Source organism: Schistocerca piceifrons, chromosome 2 (genome assembly GCF_021461385.2).
Source record: "Schistocerca piceifrons isolate TAMUIC-IGC-003096 chromosome 2, iqSchPice1.1, whole genome shotgun sequence".
Lineage (NCBI taxonomy): Eukaryota > Metazoa > Arthropoda > Insecta > Orthoptera > Acrididae > Schistocerca > Schistocerca piceifrons.
Window position 1 is genome coordinate 607,384,697 of NC_060139.1, and position 20,974 is coordinate 607,405,670.

Below are 20,974 nucleotides of genomic sequence, written 5' to 3' on the forward strand. Positions count from 1 at the left end.
ATACTTTAACCATGGCAGCACATAAACGCCTTCAGAGTGTATGTGCCCTTAGACAACCAGGAAATCCAGAAAAATCAAGGATTTTTTTCATCCAGGAAAAATTCTAGATTTTTTTAAATTCTGGGAATTTGTCATTGTTTTAGTTTTCGGTGTCTGCCAACAGCATAATGTGTCAAAGGCTTTAGGATGAAGACTACGCAATACTTGAATGTGCAATGGGTTTCTTAAATCATGGATTGTTTGCCTCTCATTCAAAACTTAACAAGTTGAGGACTAGCCACCCAGAAAAATATCAGGGCCAGAAGCCCAGACATTTGTGCCATTATTTGAAATTTTGATGGCATATTTGTTTTGGTATATCTAAAGGGTAACACATTAAAGAGCCAAACTTCAAGGTTAATTTTTCATATTTATTTTAGTTCTCTCATAGATTACAAATTATGCAATAAAAATGGCAGAAAATATGATTATTGTTAAAAAAATAGTTCAGGTGAGTTCTTGAGCAATTTCACACATAATTGGCTTTTCTATTGAAAAGTAAAAGTGATTGATGGAACATGTCTTCAGCCAGGTAGCCCACAAAATGTTCGGCCACAACAGTGAAATCTATGATCATGCTTATCAAAATATCCAGTTGCTGCAATTTAAGCTGTGCTCTTAGGATCCTGCCTAACCACACTCTTAATTTAAACCATTAACTTTCACATGCATGTGTTCGGACTACTTCATAGTGATGTTGCTATTGGCTGACTGCATCACATATCCTATGCTCTGAATATCTGCTGTCATTGAGTGGGGAGACCATGTAACATGAGCTGTGATTGGCTGACAAAAGTGCCTAGCAGTGTCGAATTCAGTACTTCGGAAGCTACTGTGCTATATTTGGGGAATTCATATTTATACTTTTGTAATACAAAAATATATAGTGCGCACGTTGCTGCACATCAATGACGGTTTTTTTTTTTGCTGGGTTTGTTTGCTAAAGTGCTGGGAAGTTCCGTGCTGGTATATAAAATGTGTACCATTCAAGAATGATAAGTTGTATAGTTCCAAGGAACAAGGGTATTTTTAACTGGGAAAAATCTGGTGTGGTTTTTTGTTGCATCTATACACCCTGAGTTTACAAATAGAGATATTCCAGGAATGTTTTCACTCTTGACCTGAGGTGAAAGACGGTGATCATGCCTTTTTGGACGTCAGATAAATTACTCTGTTTCCACATTACGACAACAACTGCACTATTTTCCTTGTCCTCCAGGCAATATATATATCTTCCACTGCTACTGCTGCCAGCTGCTGTCTTGAGTAGTTATTGCACACTGATTTCAAACATTGATGTTTGTCACATTAATGTTACTGGACCATGTACTGATCAGCCCACCCCCTGTACATCTTCACAATGAAGATTTTTGCACACATTAATTAAAAGTGTGTAAATATACTGCCAATATAAATTTGAAGTGGTTAGTGGAAGAGGTGCTAACTCACAAGGGTATATTTTGAATTAGTGCATATTATATGGTTGGCAGTCATTAGTATATTCTCAGAATCCTGGAGTTCTTTCACTCTTGCTGCCATTCTCCTTCGCTGCTCTTCTAGTCTTCCTCACCCAATCTCTGTGATTTTGTTTCATGATATTACCAGTATCTTTATATCTTTCAAAAATAGTAACATGAACTAAGCCTTTCAACACCTTTTTGCTTGTAATTTTCTTGTATTTTTCCCCTCAAAATCCGTGCTATGTACTTCTCATTTTAAAGCAGTTTATTTTCAAACATATTTTGAGACTGAAATCTATTCTTGTTTCGGAGTCTTGATGATATTCTCTTGTTGCTTCTACGTATAATGATTTCATTTTTACTGATCTTCATGTGGACGTTTATTTGCTGTTTTGAATTTACCTTTAAGTAAATTTAAGTAAGTTCTTGTGCCTCTCTTGTAGGTTTTGCAGCAGAAAGGATCACGGATGTGAGATAAACTGCATAAAAGGTTACTACAAATTGAAAATGAGATCAATTGCACAAGTGGCTCTGTGTTCACCTATGAGGCACCAGACTGAACATTTGAACCCATGAGATTTTCAACACTGAAACATGTTCTTGGAGTGTTAATTTTGGGATGCTTTATGCTTTGCTCTACGCAAATTCAGAATGTGAACTTTATCTACAGAAAGTTATTAGTTGGTTTTCAAGAATGAACTCTTAAGTCAGTTGTTTGAAATGCAGTTGGCCAGGTTAGTAATTGGAATGCTACTGCACTAGGAGAATTGAATGGAATGGAAACGCATTCTAAACTGTGTTACATTTAAAATAAAAATAGATTAATTAAATAATGGTGACTTTCACTGAAATGAAAATTAATGTTACATTTAAACAAAAAATACACATTCAATTTCAAGTAAAAATAGAATATAATAGAAAGCCTGTTACTATAATATAAAATGTAATTGTGTGTTTTTGTTATTTATACCTTTATTTATTGAGAACTGGCACCAGGTGCTCAGCATTTTTGTGTAATTTGATGATATGTCGTGTGAAACAATCTAATTTTTACCTTGCTGTAAAATAAATGTACAATTTTGTAAAAAATGTTATCTGCAAGAGTTAAATGACCACAAAGACGATTATTTTGTAGTTGGAATGTGAAATGAATTGTGCAGGTTCTGTATGACAAGTTTCAATTTGTCACTACCTGTTATTTAATGATGTTTATACAGAATTTCATTTTCCTTATTAGATGAGGAAATGAAAGATATGAATGGATTCCATTTGAGATATTAATGATCAAGAATTCTTTGTTCATATTGCACTAAGGTTTATAGTGCTAATAGTGAATAAAACTCACTGTGTGTGGGAGGGAGGGGGGGGGGGGGGGCACACATGCGCGCGTTGCGTGTGAAGCAAGTTTGTGAAAGGGAGACGTCTACTTGTTTTCTAAAACTATTGTAAATGCTCCTGTTATAAATTAATAAAATGTACCTTTCCTTAACACTTTATGTGGATTATTGATTTAGTCATCAATACATGTGTTGCTCACTTAATTTTTGTTTCAGATTGTGTCATAATTTCAGTTTTCTTCTCAGTACTTCTGAAATAAAATAAACTATAAAAAATACTTGCTGTATATTGTATATACCTTACAATTCATTTTAAAACATGCTGTGCTACTGTTTTGCAAGTAAAGGAGAATATTTGTTTCAGTGCAACGTATTTAGTGAATTACACTGGCTTATGTAACCTGGCTCATTGTTCCTGCAGAAAAATACTATTAATGAATAATGTGTGAGAGGTGCTGGTCAAATTAAAATATTATTATTATTATTATTATTATTATTATTATTATTGATTTGGTAGAATTTTAGCCATGCTATCATTGATCCCTGAAATAACACCCCATTTAATACTGCAAGTGCAATTAACTATCATTGTTCAATGATGAATGTAAATATTGTGCAAATAACACAGCAATCATATTCACTCATGAGCGATTAATGTTCTGCCCGTAGTATTTTATTTATTTAACCTGGTCCAATTAGGGCCTTTAGGACCTTTCTTACATCAAACCACATACAAATATAATAAACAATATAAATAAGCCACCTACAAAGCATTTTACATTACAGTTTAATTAATGAGTGATTTTGATTTAATTAAGAATAATAAGTGAAAGGATGATTTATCCATATTTACAGGTAACTGAGGCCATTTGAAATAACAGTGCTGAGTAGGAAAATAATAATAATAATAATAATAATAATAATAATAATAATAGTAGTAGTAGTAGTAGTAGTAGTAGTAGCAGCAAATAGCAATATAATCAGGAACACAGCCAAAAAGTGAAGTATCATGGCATACTGAATTACAGGAAATGTAAATTCAGTTAGACTGTCTCAAGATAAATACTCTGGGATAAAGTATTGTTAACAAGTAAAGGATCCATAAAAAAAAGGCATATATTACTGATGTTTCAAGCAACTAAGCGTTTACTGTCGTTCTGAAGCTTGGCACATAATTCTTTTTCTTGTACATTAACATACAAGCTCTGCAAGCCACCATAGGGTGCATGGCGGTGGGTACCTTGTACCTGTCATTTCCTTTCTTGCACCACTTGATGAACGAGCAAGGAAAATGCATCTGTTTATGTACCTGCATAAGGACCCTAGTTTCTCTCATCCTCATAGTCCTTATGCTATATGTGCATTGGCAGCAACCGAAATGTTCTGCAGTCAGCTTCAAATCATGGTTCTCTTAATTTTCTCAGTAGCGATTCGCAGAAAGATTGTCGTCATCTCTAGAGGGATTCCCATTTGAGTACACGAGGAATCTTTCCAATACTTGCATATTGATTGCACCTACTGGTAACAGCTCTGGCAGCACGCATTTGAATTACCCTTAGATCTTCCTTGAATCTGACATGCTGGGGATCCTAAACACTCTAACAGTACTCAAGAATGTATCACACAAGTGTTCTATGAGGGTGTTTGATAAGTCTGGTATATTTCCATGAAAGAGTGGAACACTTTTTTTTGTGCCTTCATGGTTGTTAAACTTAAGTATTCAAAGGATTGTATAGAGAATTTCAACTGTATACAGCACACAGTTCATTGTTTACAGCTGTCTGAATTGGTCAGTGTGTTAACTGTGATTGAAAATTGAGAAAACAGAGTTTCTGGCTGGTATTAAACATTTCATTTGAAGAGTTGGAATGCCACACAGATCAAAACAGAGGTGGATGAAGATCACATGGACTTTGCATCATCATTGAAGAATGAATGTAAATGTAGTTTGGCAAGCACTGAAGACAAAGTGTGCTCCAGCCATCCAGTTGGTGTCACGACATATGAAACCATTGACAAAATTAATGATAATGGTAATCCCAGACCACAGAATAAAAATTTGTGAGATAGCTGAAACTGTTGGCATCTCAACTGAGTGAGTACATAATATCCTGTGTGGAGAATTGGCTACAAAGAAACTGCATGCAAGGCAGGTGCCGTGATTGCTCACGGTCAGCCAAAGTCCCAGCTGGCACAATATTTCAACACAATATCTGGCAATGCTTAATCGCAATCTGCAATACTTTTTGTGCTGATTTGTGACTGTTGAGAAAACCTGGATCCATTGTTAAACGCCAGAGTCAAAATGACAGTCAACAATGGACAAATGCTGGCAAAAGTGCACCAAAGAAGGCTAAGACCATTTTGTTAGCTGGTAAGATTATGTCCACTGTTTCTTGGGATTTCCAAAGAATAATCTTCATAGATGACATGAAAAAAAGAAGAAAAAAACAGAACTAAATTGTACCCCATTATGTTTCATTGTTGGATCCTTTGAAACTTGGGTTGGCTGAGAAAAGACCAAGGTTGGCCTGCAGGAAAGTGCTCTTTCACTGGGATAATATACCATCCCATACATCAGTGATAACAATGGTGAAAGTGCATGAATTGAACATTGAATTGATTGCTTTCCAGCCTATTCATGAGACTTAGCCTCATGTGACTTCCTCCTGTTACATAACTGTAGACTTTGACTTACTGAGAAGAAATTTTAATCAAATGAAAAAGTGATAGTTGGAGTCAATGAATATTTTGAGTAGGTCAGAACCTATTTTTTCCAATGGGACAAAGGTGCAGGATTGCTGGACTAAGTGTATGTCACTCAAAGAAGACTATCGAGAAGTAAGGTGAAGATTTTTTCTTCCTTTTTTTATCAGACTTATCAAAACACCTTCGTATAAGGGGACTCCATTATGTAAAAGCTAAACTTCCCTAAAATTCTCCCAATAAACCAAAGTTGACCATTTGCCTTCTCTACTATCATTATTATTTGCTCATTCTGTTTCATATCACTGTGGGACGTTATGCCTAGATATTTACTCGATGTTGCTGTCAAGCAGCACATTTCTAATGTTATATTTGAACATTGCAGTGTTGCTTTTCTTATGTAGTTCCATTTACTTACATTTTTCTACATTTAGAGGAAGCTGCCATTCATCACACCAATTAGAAATTTTGTCTAAGTCATCTTATATCCTACTGCAATCACTCAAATCAATGATGACATGCTCCTGTACACCATACCTTCATCTTCAAATAGCCACAGATTGCTGCTCACTGTGCCGGACATTTCAATTATGTATATCGAGATTTAAAAGCAGTCTTATCACATTTCCCTGTGGCACTCTTCATGATATCCTCGTCTCTGACGAATACTTGCCTCAAAGGCAATGAACTGAGTTCTATTACTTCACAAATCTTTGAGCCACTCAAATGTTTGGGTACCTAATCCATGTGCTCAGACCTTCGTTAACCATCTGCAGTGGGGTACCATGTCAAACACTTAACAGAAATCTAGGAATGTGGAATTTCCTGTTGCTCTTCATCTGTGGTTCGCAGGATGACATGAGAAAAGGACAAGTTTCACTCTTGTGAAAGAGTGATGGTTTGTAAATCCATGCTGATGTGTGGACAGAAGTTTTTCCATCTCGAGAGAATTTATTATATAGGATGGTCAGAAACAGTCTGAAAAGCTTGTAAGGCTGTTGTGCAGTGTAGGATTTGCCGAGAAATAATTGTTAAGAAAAAAAATTCAATACATTGTGCCATTTCTGAGTTAATTTGCATTAAAGTAGGAAATCAGGCTTTTGTGCAGGCAAATTTAATTAGACCGCCAGGTACAGTTAGTGTCAACTGTTCTCACAGTGTAGATGATAGCGCACGAGACTGCTCAGGCTTTGGTTCAGGTTTAGTCCTTACTACCATCTCATATCCTATTTTTGTATCTCTGTCATGTTTGGTTTTAGGAAACCAAATGAAGAGCACGTTTCACAACAACATCTTTGGCAGGTCACTTTAATTTTCATAAATAACAGCCTAATTGGATAACTTCAGTGCTAATTAGCTCAGAAATTCTGTTAAATATTTTTTTCTTGACAGTTATTTGTCAGTACAACCTAGCCTGCAACACCCTAACAAGCTTTTTGGACTGTTTCTGACCATCCTGTGTTTGAATTAGGAATATGTTCAAGAATTCTGGAGCCAACTAACATTAAGGATATTGGTCTGTAATTTTGCGGATCCATTCTCATGTCATTTCTTATATATGGGTGTCACACTTTCTTCCAGAAGCTTGGAACTTGGTGCTAGGTGAGAGATTTATGATAAATGCAAGCTGAGTAAGACACCAATGTCTTAGAGTAATCTCAGTAAAACCAAATAGGAATTCCATTAGGAGACCTGACAAGTTATTTGTTTTCATCTTGTTTAATTGCTTCTCTTGCCAGGGATGGCTGTTATGTCCTCCAGACAGGAGTCTGTATGACTGTCAAAAGAAAGTATGTTTGTTTGATCCTCCTGGATAAATGATTTTAAGGCAAAATTTAAAATTCCATATTCCCTTCTGCTGTCTTATATTGCAGCACTATACAGTCAATTAGTGATGAGACAGAAGCCTTCCACCTGCTGAGTGATTTTATGCAGGACCAGAATTTTTGTGGGTTCTCGCTATTTTACAGATGCACGAATTTCTGCAAATGTTTGAATGACAAAATTTACCCATTCTTGTTTGAACTAAGATTGCAACAGTCTTTGCTCCCTCAGCATTTTCAGTGGTTTGTTGTTAGACCATGGTAGGTCTTTTCTATCCTTAATCCACTAACTCAGCATATACTTATCGAGAGCATGATTTACAATTGGCTTAAACTCTCCCCATAATTCCTTTATATCCATCATATTGGAACTAAATAATGCCCACTCATTGTCTAAGAGGGATGCTAACAACTGCTTATCTGTTCTTTCCAAATAAAATTCTCTCCTATTCTACTTAATATATTTATTAACTTCAGTACCCATTGTTGCTAAGGTGACATCATGACATCCAATTCTCTTGTCTGTACTGACACTGTCAAGGAGGAGAGGCCAGTGTGTAAATAAAAGGTCTAAAATATTTCCATTGTGTGTGGGCTGTTGAACTTAGTTGCTACATCCAGTTTTCAGAAAATTTATTCAACAATAGTCCTCCAGTCAGATCTCCGGGCGGGGACTACTCAGGAGGACATCGTTATCAGGAAAAGAGAACTGGTGTTCTACGGATCGGAGCGTGGAATGTCAGATCCCTTAATTGGGCAGGTAGGTTAGATAATTTTAAAAGGGAAATGGATAGGTTAAAGTTAGATATAGTGGGAATTACTGAAGTTTGGTGGCAGGAGGAACAAGACTTATGGTCAGGTGAATACAGGGTTATAAATACAAAATCAAATACGGGTAATGCAGGAGTAGGTTTAATAATGAATAGGAAAATAGGAATGTGGGTAAACTACTACAAACAGCATAGTGAACGCATTATTGTGGCCAAGATAGATACAAAGCCCATGGCTACCACAGTAGTACAAGTTTATATGCCAACTAGCTCCGCAGATGACGAAGAGATTGAGGAAATGTATGATGAGATAAAATAAATTATTCAGATAGTGAAGGGAGATGAAAATTTAATAGTCATGGGTGACTGGAATTCGATAGTAGGAAAAGGGAGAGAAGGAAACATGGTAGGTGAATATGGACTGGGGGGAAGAAATGAAAGAGGAATTTTGCACAGAGCATAACTTAATCATAGCTAACACTTGGTTCAAGAATCATAAAAGGAGGTTGTATATGTGGAAGAGGGCTGGAGATACTCAAAGGTTTCAGATAGATTATATAATGGTAAGACAGAGATTTAGGAACCAGGTTTTAAATTGTAAGACATTTCCTTGGGCAGATGTGGACTCTGACCACAATCTGTTGGTTATGAACTGTAGATTAAAACTGAAGAAACTGCAAAAAGGTGGGAATTTAAGGAGATGGGATCTGGATAAACTAACTGAACCAGAGGTTGTAGAGAGCATAAGGGAGAACATTAGGGAATGATTTACAGGAATGGGGGAAAGAAATACAGTAAAAGAAGAATGGGTAGCTTTGAGGGATGCAGTAGTGAAGGCAGCAGAGAATTAAGTAGGTAAAAAGAAGAGGGCTAGTAGAAATACTTGGGTAACAGAAGAAATATTGAATTGAATTGATGAAAGAAAATATAAAAATGCAGTAAGTGAAGCAGGCAAAAAGGAATACAAACGTCTCAAAAATGAGATCGACAGGAAGTGCAAAATGGCTAAGCAGGGATGGCTGGAGGACAAATGTAAGGATGTAGAGGCATATCTCACTAGGGGTAAGATAGATACTGCCTACAGGAAAATTAAAGAGACCTTTGGAGAAAAGAGAACCACTTTTATGAATATCAAGAGCTCAGATGGAAGCCCAGTTCTAAACAAAGAAGAGAAAGCACAAAGGTGGAAGGAGAATATAGAGGGTCTGTACAAATGTGATGTACTTGAGGACAATATTATGGAAATGGAAGAGGATATAGATGAAGATGAAATGGGAGATACAATACTGCGTGAAGAGTTTGACAGAGCACTGAAAGACCTAAGTCGAAGCAAGGTCCCGGGAGTAGACAACATTCCATCAGAACTACTGATAGCCTTGGGAGAGCCAGCCCTGACAAAACTCTACCATCTGGTGTGCAAGATGTATGAGACAGGCTTCAAGAAGAATATAATAATTCCAATCCCAACGAAAGCAGATGTTGACAGATGTAAAAATTAACTAACTATCGGTTTAAGAAGCCACGGCTGCAAAATACTAATATGAATTCTTTACAGACAAATGGAAAAACTGGTAGAAGCTGACCTCGGGGAAGATCAGTTTGGATTCTGTAGAAATGTTCGAACACGTGAGGCAATACTGACCTTACAACTTATCTTAGAAAATAGATTAAGGAAAGGCAAACCTACGTTTCTAGCATTTGTAGACTTAGAGAAAGCTTTTGACAATGTTGACTGGAATACTCTCTTTCAAATTCTGAAGGTGGCCGGTGTCAAATACAGGGAGCTAAAGGCTATTTCCAATTTGTACAGAAACCAGATGGCAGTTATAAGAGTCGAGGGGCATGAAAGGGAAGCAGTGGTTGGGAAGGTAGTGGGACTTGGTTGTAGCCTATCCCCGATGTTATTCAACCTGTATATTGAGCAAGCAGTAAAAGAAACAAAAGAAAAATTTGGAGCAGGAATTAAAACCCATGGTCAAGAAATGAAAACTTTGAGGTGTGCCGATGACATTGTAATTCTGTCAGGGACAGCAAAGGACCTGAAACAGCAGTTGGACAGAATTGACAGTGTCCTCAAAGGAGGATATAAGATGAACATCAAACAAAGCAAAATGAGGATAATGGAATGTGGTCGAATTAAATCAGGTGATGCAGAGGGAATTACTCATAGATTAGAAAATGAGACACTTAATGTAGTAAATGATTTTTACTATTTGGGGAGCAAAATAACTGATGATGGTCGAAGTAGACGATATAAAATACAGACTGGCAATGGCAAGGAAAGTGTTTCTCAAGAAGAGAAATTTGTTAACATTGAGTATAGATTTAAGAGTCAGGAAGTCGTTTCTGAAAGTATTTGTATGGAGTGTGGCCATGTATGGGAGTGAAACATGGACAATAATTAGTTGAGACAAGAAGAGAATAGAAGCTTTTGAAATGTGGTGCTACAGAAGAATGCTGAAGATTAGATGGGTAGATCACATAACTAATGAGGAGGTATTGAACAGAATTGGGGAGAAGAGTTTGTCGCACAAGTTGACTAAAAGAAGGGATCGATTGGTAGGGCATATTCTGAGGCATCAAAGGATCACCAAGTTAGTATTGGAGGGCAGCGTGGAGGGTAAAAATCGCAGAGGGAGACCAAGAGATGAATACACCAAGCAGATCAGAAGGATGTTGGTTGCAGTAGGTACTGGGAGATGATGAAGCTTGCACAGGATAGAGTAGCATGGAGAGCTGCATCAAACCAGTCTCTGGACTGAAGACCACAACAACAACAACAACAACAACAACAACATCATCATTCAACAGCTCTTCACAAGACTGCCTGTACATACCACCTACAATGAATCCATAGACATTCCAGTCTATACTTGGTAGGTTAAAGATGGCTCCAACTATAATGCATGATCTGGGTATTTCCACACCACTGAGTATAGATTTTCTTTGAATGGTTCTAAAACTGTATTAATGGAATTGGATGGTTGGTAAAAAGTATGATAATTAACTTCAATTCTCCTCGGCCTGTTATTCGCTTCCAGATAACTTCACAGATGGACTCAGTTTTGATCTTGATGGACACAGTATTTTTGTCAATTTCTGTGAACACTGCCCGTCCTATGGCATCTAATCTGTCTTTCCGTATACATATAAATATTTAGTAGCTTTCCTCTGTGGCATTCAGCCACCTCTCAGTTCCAAGAATTATTTGAATACTTCGACAATTTACTGTTAAAATTTTGACACTCAAAGTGTCTTTGTTTTTCATGCAGTCTGATTTTGCTCTATGCCTAGTGACTGGTGAGCATTTATCAGAGGACCCTCAAGCTACTGCATTCCTCAAGTACTCTGCTACCTGAGCATCTGCTTCCTTTGTGTAATTCACTGTCAACCTATCTGGGGGGGGGGGGGGGGGTTGTACAATCCTCCACCTCATAATGCATATCCAGAAATATGCAGCCAAGAGCATCACATAAGAACAGAGCCTTAGATTGAGACCGTCCACTTGGTTCCAAACTGAAGGGCCATCTCTACTTAGGATGCAGCAAATTATGAGCTCTCCTTTGCATCCTGTGAGCGACACCAACAGTCTTCACGACCGCTAGCTGTTCTTATGAACTGCAGATGGCCTCACAACACAAACAACAAATACTGTTGGTGCCAACTTTCTGATGACTGCACTCTGTACCCTCAGTGGCATAGGCAGGGCCACCTCGACATCTCAGATCACGTCCCGCCCCCCGTACTCTCCCTCCCCCCTCTGTCAGACAAACCGAGTGCACATTGGACTTCTTTCCAGCCATATATGCTATTTCTGTAAGGGGCCCCATAATGTATCTGGCATTGGAGCTTCCAGTAACTAATAACTTGAAAAGGCGTGTCCTCTTGTGCTTGCTGGGACTTTGCTGAAAGAGCAGCCACATGTTCCATTACAGGATGTTGCCTCAAGCAACACGAATACGTTACAACCCACGACTCTTCCTGCAGTAAGGGCAGATTCCTTGCATTGAGTGTGCTTCAAGTTGCCTCGGCAGCAGAGCCCTTGAGTGAAGCAAGTGCACCAGATTCTCCATGACCACCACCACTACACCGTGAGGCAGCAGCCTGCAGATCGCAGACAGTGGCCAAAAGCACCTTTAGCTGTTCAGACTGCGGCTAGCTTCTCCTGCTCGTTTACACACCCTATCCCTCCTAGTACTACCTACTTAAGAACTAAACTAGAAAAGCACAGAGATAAAACTAAAAATGTAACTTGCTACTTTCCTTATATGTTGTCAATGGAGGCTGGAGCCTGACTGAGCTGTGATTAATAAGCTGTTAGCCATTCAAAACAAACAAACGTCAATGACATGAATCTACACATTACAGTTCCTAAAACTAGAAGTCTCTTAAATACAAAAACAGATGGGGACTTTAAGAATGAAACTGTGAAAGCACACAGTCCCAGTTAGGACTAAAGGCAGGAGGCATTCTTGAAATTTTAGGCTAATCAGTCTACAATGTTCAACCAAGGGCACTTGGTTTTTGTAATATATTGAGTTTTAATAGATTCTGTCATCATTGCAGTAATGCACACATTGACATTCTTGATGGTTTTCCTCGGGTTACTTAATTTTTCTTTTAAATATAGCTGGAAGTTGTTAAAATTCATGTAGTATACACTGTGAAACAGAACCAGTGACATGCCACTGATTTATAACAAGAAGGGTATCAGACCTAATACTGAATGTTGTAGGATGCCTCATAGTACATGTCTCTATTGTAACTTTATAGTCCTAGATGCTACACATAGTTAGGCTACAAAGTTTTGCAAGGAAAATGCCAAAGTCAAATCTATTGAAGGCTTTGCTAAAAACAAAAAAGTGTTAGCTTCAGTTTCTGTTTCATCTTTATCGAAGCAGATTTTCTGTTCTAATGTTTGCAGAAGTGTGACTGGAATTTGTCAAGTAGGTTACTGTCATTAAGAAGTTGGTAAGCTGGTCATTATGTAGTTTAAGGCCTTGGACATCAGAATAATACAAATGGAATGGTAGTTGAATGATACTGTGACACTGTCCTTTCACACGTCCCTGTTTGTAGGCCAGTGGGAAGAGTGGTTGACAATATCTTTTATTGTGGTCACTAGTGGGCCAACAATATACTTGATAATTTGCATTGTAATATTATGTCCTGTAGCTATTGGTGATGAAAAGAAATTTTGAAAAAAGAAAGAATGTCGCACACAAAGAAAAAAGTACTTCCATTTCATATTTACAAAAGCTTTTCCAGTGTGTTGTTGTATACTACCGTTTAATCAGTCATGTTTCAAAGTGCAGTTATATTCTGTATTATACGAAGTGAAATTGGGTCAATGCAAGACAAGAATATTATTATGACAAATATTTTGTTTAAAACCTTTCTGTTTTAGAACTCGTATTTGTTTGGTATTTCCCCTTCAGTATTCTGATCAATTTTCCCTTCCCATTAAGGACAATTTTTCAATTTTTGGGCATAATAATTAAAATGAACCCATATTTTGTTTAAAAAATTGTTTGTTTCCATTTTTTAAGAGTTAATACATTATTTTTCGTTACTTGTATGTTGTGTGATACTGATGCCCAATATCAGAAGCATGGAATGTGTCTGTCTATTTACTTGGCCAATAAATGGTACATAACTTAGTTTTTGAGGTCGTCTGTCATGAATGAATTATAAGCAGTGCCAAATAATTGTGCTTTTGTTCTTCTTAGTGGACTTTTTTGCTTTGCAGTGTCTTTAGTGCTAAAGGCTGAAAGAGAGCTGTAATCCTTGTTAAATCTACATGCTGACAAAGAAAATTTCTTCTTTTAATGACACTGTGTTAAGGCTTCTTCTTACATTGATAGGTACCTTCTATCATATATGTATAACACATCCATGTTACAATTGGTTACAGATATCTCATCTCATTAGACTGTATAATGTGAATACATTTTGACTGATCAAACGTCAGGAAATGAATGTCAAAATTACAGTTTAAAAACTTCTTTTGTTTCCCTTCTACAGTGCCACTATCATTATTTTCAGTGTCGTTCTTCCATGGCTGCAACATACCTGCAAGCTGCGGCATCTTAAGAACTAGCAACCCGCAGCAAGTGGAGACACTAAACTCGTCTCATCCTGCAGATATGCTATGACCATGTATCTCATATTACCTGCACATAGTAATAGACCATTTCTCCTACAATACGCTGTCAAAAGCTTAACTGTTAATAAAAACCTTTTCTCCTAACATACAATTCATTTGAAGTACACTACACCAATCAAAAGAATGAAGTACCCTCCTCCTCCTATATTTATCTATTTGAAGAAATTTCTCTGTATAGGTATGACTTCACCTGATCTATTAAACCTTTTTAAAAATGTCAGTTTTCATCCTCCTCCCACCTATGTTTCTCTATTAATGTTCTGGTTGGATGGTCATAAGTTGTATGTTAAGTGACGTGTACTCCTAGGCAGTTTGCAACCATTTTGCCTGGATGTTAGCGTGTCATAACTAAATTAAGGGAATGTGTGTAATTCCCTTCCATTCCCCTGTTGACACAATGTTGCTAACATGCAGCATAATACAACAGTGGTGCCATGAACTTATGTTCTTTATCTTTGACACAGAAAATGATATGACTAACTACAGTAGTCTGGTCAGAGGAGTGCCTGCTTGTGTGAATGTGTCTAGATTAACATCTACATAGATACTCCCCAAGCCACTGTAAAGTATGTGGGAGAGGGTATCGTGTACCTCTGCTAATCATTTCCTTTCCTATACCACTTGCAATTAGAGCAAGGGAAAAACAACAGTCTATACGCCTCCATATGAGACCTACTTCCTCGTGTCTTATCTTTGTGGACCTCACGTGCAATGTGTGTTAGAAGCAGCAGAATCATTCTGTAGTTATCTTCAAATGCCAGTTCTTTAAATTTTCTCAGTAGTGTTCTTCAAAAACAACATCGCCTTCCCTCCAGGGATTCCCATTTGAGTTCTCAAAGCATCTCTGTAACACTTGCAAGTTGTTTGAACGTGCTGGTAACAAATCTATCAGCTCGCCTCTGAATTACTTTGATGTCTCCCTTTAATCCAGCTTGGTAGCACTTGTGTAGTATGCAAGAATGTTGCACTAGCATCCTAAATGCGGTCTTGTTTACAAATGAACCACACTTTCCTGAAGTTCTCCCAATAAACCAAAGTCGACCACTTGCATTTTCTCCCACAATCCTCACATGCTCATTCCATTTCACATCACTTTGCAACTTTATGACCAGATATTTAAATCACACGACTGTGTCTGTGTTGTATCTGAACATTATGGGTTTTTTCCCCTGCTCATCTGCATTAACTTACATTTTTCTATACTTAGAGCTACACTGAAGAGCCAAAGAAACTGGAACGCCTGCCTAATATCATATAGGGCCCCCATGAACATGCAGAAGTGCTGCAACACCATGTGGCATGGACTCAACTAATGTCTGAAGTAGTGCTAGAGGGCATTGACACAAATAATCCTGCAGGGCTGTACATAAATTCATAAGAGTATGAGGGGGTGGAGATCTCTCCTGAACAGCACACTGCAAGGCGTCCCAATATGCTCAATAATGTTCATGTCTGGGGAGTTTGGCAGCCAGTGGAAGTGTTTAAACTCAGATGAGTGTTACTGGAGCCACTCTAGCAATTCTGGATGTGTGGGGTGTTGCATTGTCCTGCTGGAAGTGTCTAAGTCCTTCAGAATGCACAGTGGATATGAATGGATGCAGGTGATCAGACAGGATGCTTACATAAGTGACACCTGTCAGAGTCATATCTAGATGTATCAGGTGTCCCACATCACTTCCAACTGCACACGCCCCACACCATAACAAAGCCTCCACCAGCTTGGACAGTCCCTTGCTGACATGCAGGGTCCATGGATTCATGAGATTCCACGGATTCATGAGACTGTCTCCATACCCATGTCCATCCGCTCAATACAATTTGAAACAAGACCTGTCTGACCAGGCAACATGTTTCCAGTGATCAACAGTTCAATATCAGTGTTGATGGGCCCAGGCGAGGTGTAAAGCTTTATGTCGTGCAGTCATCAAGAGTACACAAGTGGGCCTTCGACTTCGAAATCCCATGTTGATGATGTTTTGTTGAATGGTTTGCACACTGACACTTGTTGATGGCCCGATACTGAAATCTACAGCAATTTGTGGAAGGGTTGCACTTCTGTCATGTTGAATGATTCACTTCAGTTCTTGCAAGATCTTTTTTTGGCTGCAGCAGTGTCAGAGATTTGATGTTTTACCAGCTTCCTGATTTTCACAGGACACTTGTGAAATGGTACAGGAAAATCCCCACTTCATCACTACCTTAGAGATGCTGTGTCCCATCGCTCATGTGCCGGCTATAACACGACATTCAAACTCACTTAAATGTCGATGACTGCCATTGTAGCAGCAGTAATCGATCTAACACCTGCATCAGACACTTCTTGTCTGATATAGATGTTGCCAACCACAGTGCTGTATTCTGCCTGATTACATATCTTTGTATTTGAAACGCATACCTATACCAGTTTCTTTGCCACTTCAGTGTAGCAGCCATTCATCACACAACTAGAAATTTTGTCTCAATTTTCTCAGTCACTCAACTTCGATGCCTTACGATGCATCACTTGATCATAAGCAAACAACTACAGATTGCTGCCAACCCTTTTCACCAAATAATTCATGTATATAGAGAATAATAACAGTCCTATCACAGGTCTCTTGGGCACCCTTGTCAATACCCTTGCCTTTGATGAACACTCACCATGGAGGACAACATATTGGGTTCTATAGCTTAAGAAGTCTTTGAGCCACTCACATATCTGTGAACCTTTTCCACGTGCTCGTACCTTTGTTAACAGCCTGCAGTAGGGCATTGTGTCAAATGCTTCCTGGTAATCTAGAAATATGGAAAGTGCCTATCACCCTTCATCCGTAGTTTGCTGTATATCATGTGAAAAAAGGGCAAGCTGAGTTTCAAACAAACAATGCTTTCTAAAATTGTGCTGATTTGTGGACATAAGCTTCTCAATCTCAAGATAATTTATTATATTGGAACTGAGAATATGTTCAGAGATTCTGCAGCAGACTGATGTTAGGGATATTGGTCTGTAATTTTATGGGTCCGTTCTTTTGCCCTTCTTATATACAGAAGTCACCAGTGCTATTATCCGGCTAAGGGGTCAGTGCTGTGGAGTACTGTTTGTAAAACTGAATTGGGATTCATTTGAGACCTGGTGACTTATTAATTTTCACCTCTTTCAGTTGTTTCTCTGTGCCAGGGATGCTTATTACTGTGTAACCTGTTTCGGAGCTTTTTGATGGTCAAAGAACATTATACCTGCACAATTCTCTTAAGTGAGCGATTTCTTGAACTCAGAATTGAAAATTTCAGCTTTCGTTTTGCTATCTTCAACTGCCACACCAGACTGGTCAACAAGTGACTGGATGTAAGCCTTAGATCTGCTTAATTATATTATATAGGACCAGAATTTTCACTGGTTCTCTGTCAGATCTTTTCCTAAGGTATGACGGTGGTAGTAGTTGTATGCTTTGCGTATGGATATTTTGACAGACACAGAAATCTCTATTAACTTTTGAACCAAGAGTGCAACAGATTCTGCTTCCTCAGAATTTTTAAAATTTTATTATTAAACCACTTACTAACCACAGTATTCCAGACCATGATTTACAGACTGCTTAAACTTTGCCCATAAAACCTCCATGTCCATCTTACTGGAAATCATTGCATTGTCTAAGAGAGATGCTAACAACTGCTTATCTGCTCTTTCTATCTGAAACTCTCTCCTAGCCTTCTTGACTGTTTTAATAACTGTTGTAACTGTAGTTGCTATAATGACATCATTATTGCTAATCCTCATTTCTATACCTATGTCGTCGAGAAGATCTGGCCTACTTGTAGCTATAAGGTCTAAGATATTTCCATTGTATACACCCTGCCAAGATAGCTGTTCAAGACAGTTTCCAGAAAATGTTTTCGAAGTACTTCGGATGACTCTGTACCCCCCTTGAAATGAATCCAGGACTGAAGACCACAACAACAACAACTGTGAACGAAAGGGGAGTGTTTTACACTAAGTTCTTAGTTGATGGAGACTCAAAAGCATATAACAGTGTAGTAGCCGCTCAGCTTTATGGTGAGAAGATTATCACAAAGCTGGAATGTGTTGGTCATGCCCAGAAGAGGATGGGCACCAGGTTGAGGAAGTTGAAACAAAGTTTGAGAGACAAGAAACTTTCTGATGGTAAAACCATAAGAGGCAGGCTGACAGACAAAATGATTGATCAACTACAACAATATTATGGGATGGCAATTAGAAATAATACTCAGGATATGTTGAAAATGAAGCAGGCAGTGTAGGCTCAGTTCTTCCACAGACTGTCAACTGATGAAAAACCAGTACACCACCCTTGCCCTCCTGGACCTGATTCATGGTGCAATTACTGCAATGCCCAGTATTCAAACGGTTCATACTGCCATAAAACATTCCATCCCAGCAGCAGTCATGGATATCATAAAAACTATTGACAGGGACCTGGCAAATCCTGAATTACTGAAGAAGTGTCTGCATGGTCAGACTCAAAATCACAATGAATCATTCAACAATCTTATATGGATTCACTTACCAAAAAATGTTTTTGTTGGAATGAAGATACTAAACTGGGGGGATCAGTGATGCTGTTATTGCTTTTAATGATGGCAACATTGGTAGGATGAAAGTGCTACAACATATGGGAATTAATCCTGGGGCAAACTGCATCAGAGAACTTGAGCAGATGGACAAGGTTCGCATTGATGAAGCAGAGTATGCAGCACAGCTGGCCACTAAGGAGTCCATAAAGAAGAAAAGAAGAGAAAACTTGGAAAAAGATCAAGAGGATGATGTACAGTATGGTGCAGGGTACTTCTGAGTGACTAAAAATAAAAAATTAAGCATTTATTAAGTAACAGTCTTTTGAAACTTTAGAAGCTGTTCCTGAAAATTTGCATTTTCTGTTGCATTTTTCCCTAAATCTCAGAAACTACTTCCAGTAGAGCATTCAAATTTTCAGAGAGTAATAACACATATTCTGAGTCTAATGAACTGAAAGAAGAACATAATGTTATGTATAATTAAAATTATTTAGGATAACATACAAAAAGTACACAAAATTTTAACCGTGTAATTAAAAAATTGCATTTCTGAAAGCGGTGACTGAAATTCAATTATTGTAGTTCAGTAGACTCAGAACATACAGTTTAATGTTCTGTAAAAGTTTCACGTCAGGGGCTACAGTTGTTCCCGAAACACAGGTAAGCCAAGTCACTAAATGTAACATTGTCAGGACTCACCTGAAGTTCTTTGGAATGCGCAGTTATCCACTATTCAGCCACATCAACTACCAGGTAACTAAGTGCAAAATATATCTAATTAGAATCTTCCCACATCTTTGATATGGATAAAGAGAACACTCAAGACATAGATCGTGTGTACCCCACTACCTGTTTTAAATTTAGGAAACAGTTTTGACAAATTTATCGCATTTCCCAGTTGAAGTTGTTCTATTAAATCTGATAATCCATTATCATCTTTAACCAGATTTTTTCTTAATTCTTCTTTTGTTTTCACCAGCTTCTCCCCGATCTTTTGAAATTCCCTTTCTCATTTTTAACAGTTTTGTCAGCAGAATTAGGTCTGTCAAGAGAAGAATCAAGTCCATCCTGTGACTTCTGTTCGACTAACTCATTTACACTTTCCTACAAACAAACAAACAAACATATGATTTGGACCTACTGTAACATTTGAACCCTTGCACCAATATACCTTGTATTACCTGCACATAATAGTAGACCATTTCTCCCGCAATATGCTGTCCAAAACTTAACAGTTAATGAAGAACACTGTTAAATATCTGCATCCTCTATCATCATTTAGAAAGACAGATTGTGTAACCCATCATTTTCCATAAAATTGTGTGTTAGTTCTCAAGTAAGTTCATAATATAAAATGAGTGGAAAAGTGAAGTATTGTGTTCTTGGCCAAGAGGTTGGCATAAGAGGTTTGTCAAGAGAAATATAATAGGTATCTGTTTCATAAAAGAAAAAACTTCTTTCTGTTAATAAGGGGATGTAAACAAAAACAATGTTATGAATAGTGGGAAGTAAATGTTTGAGAAAGAAGAAGAAAGTGGAAATCCACCAAAACTGAAGATTTCAGAGAAATAAATATATATGTTAGCAAATTACTAACATAGATTCATTTGCTGAGTATGTAATATCTTGCCATGTTTCTGATTGTCATCACTGAAAGGAACATCTGACCCTTAACAAATTATTAATCAGTCTCAAGGAACTGGCTCTTTCTCAAGGCAATTACACATTATTATTTACCATTCTGCGCAACCTTGGCTTTCACTACACACATTTCTGTGGCCGTCAATGACAACTAAAGGAACAATGGCAATATCTTTCAACTAGGGAGATGGAGTTATTCTTCTGGATCCAGGCATCTTGCAAGATTTTCTCCGGAACTGTATCCTGCTTTCTCAGGCAAAGAAGACAGGAGATAATTACAAAGAAATGAATCATTGTACATTTACTAAGTTATTCCTAGATTTCTTAGTATCAAACTTGGGTGGACTGTCAACATTTGGTCTTGCTACTACTCCTTGTCATTCTGTCGTTGTCAAAACACGTAACATGGCAAAGAGAAAGAAGTAGACATGTGATTGGATTCAGCATCACAGTGTCAAAGTAAGTTATAATCTTAAATTGATGGAGTTTATGGTACTAACAC

General features: G+C 37.8%; 1 protein-coding gene across 1 annotated transcript in view; it reads left to right on the forward strand.

Annotated features, from left to right (window-relative positions):
* The window catches only part of LOC124778028 (BTB/POZ domain-containing protein KCTD5), a 71,118-nt gene extending 68,004 nt beyond the window's left edge, over positions 1 to 3,114 (forward strand). Inside the window, exon 5 of the mRNA XM_047253610.1 lies at positions 1,943 to 3,114. Within this exon, the coding sequence (XP_047109566.1) occupies positions 1,943 to 1,972 (30 nt within the window). The 3' untranslated portion in view covers positions 1,973 to 3,114. The remainder of the gene's footprint in view (positions 1 to 1,942) is intronic.
* Positions 3,115 to 20,974: the final 17,860 nt, after the last annotated feature.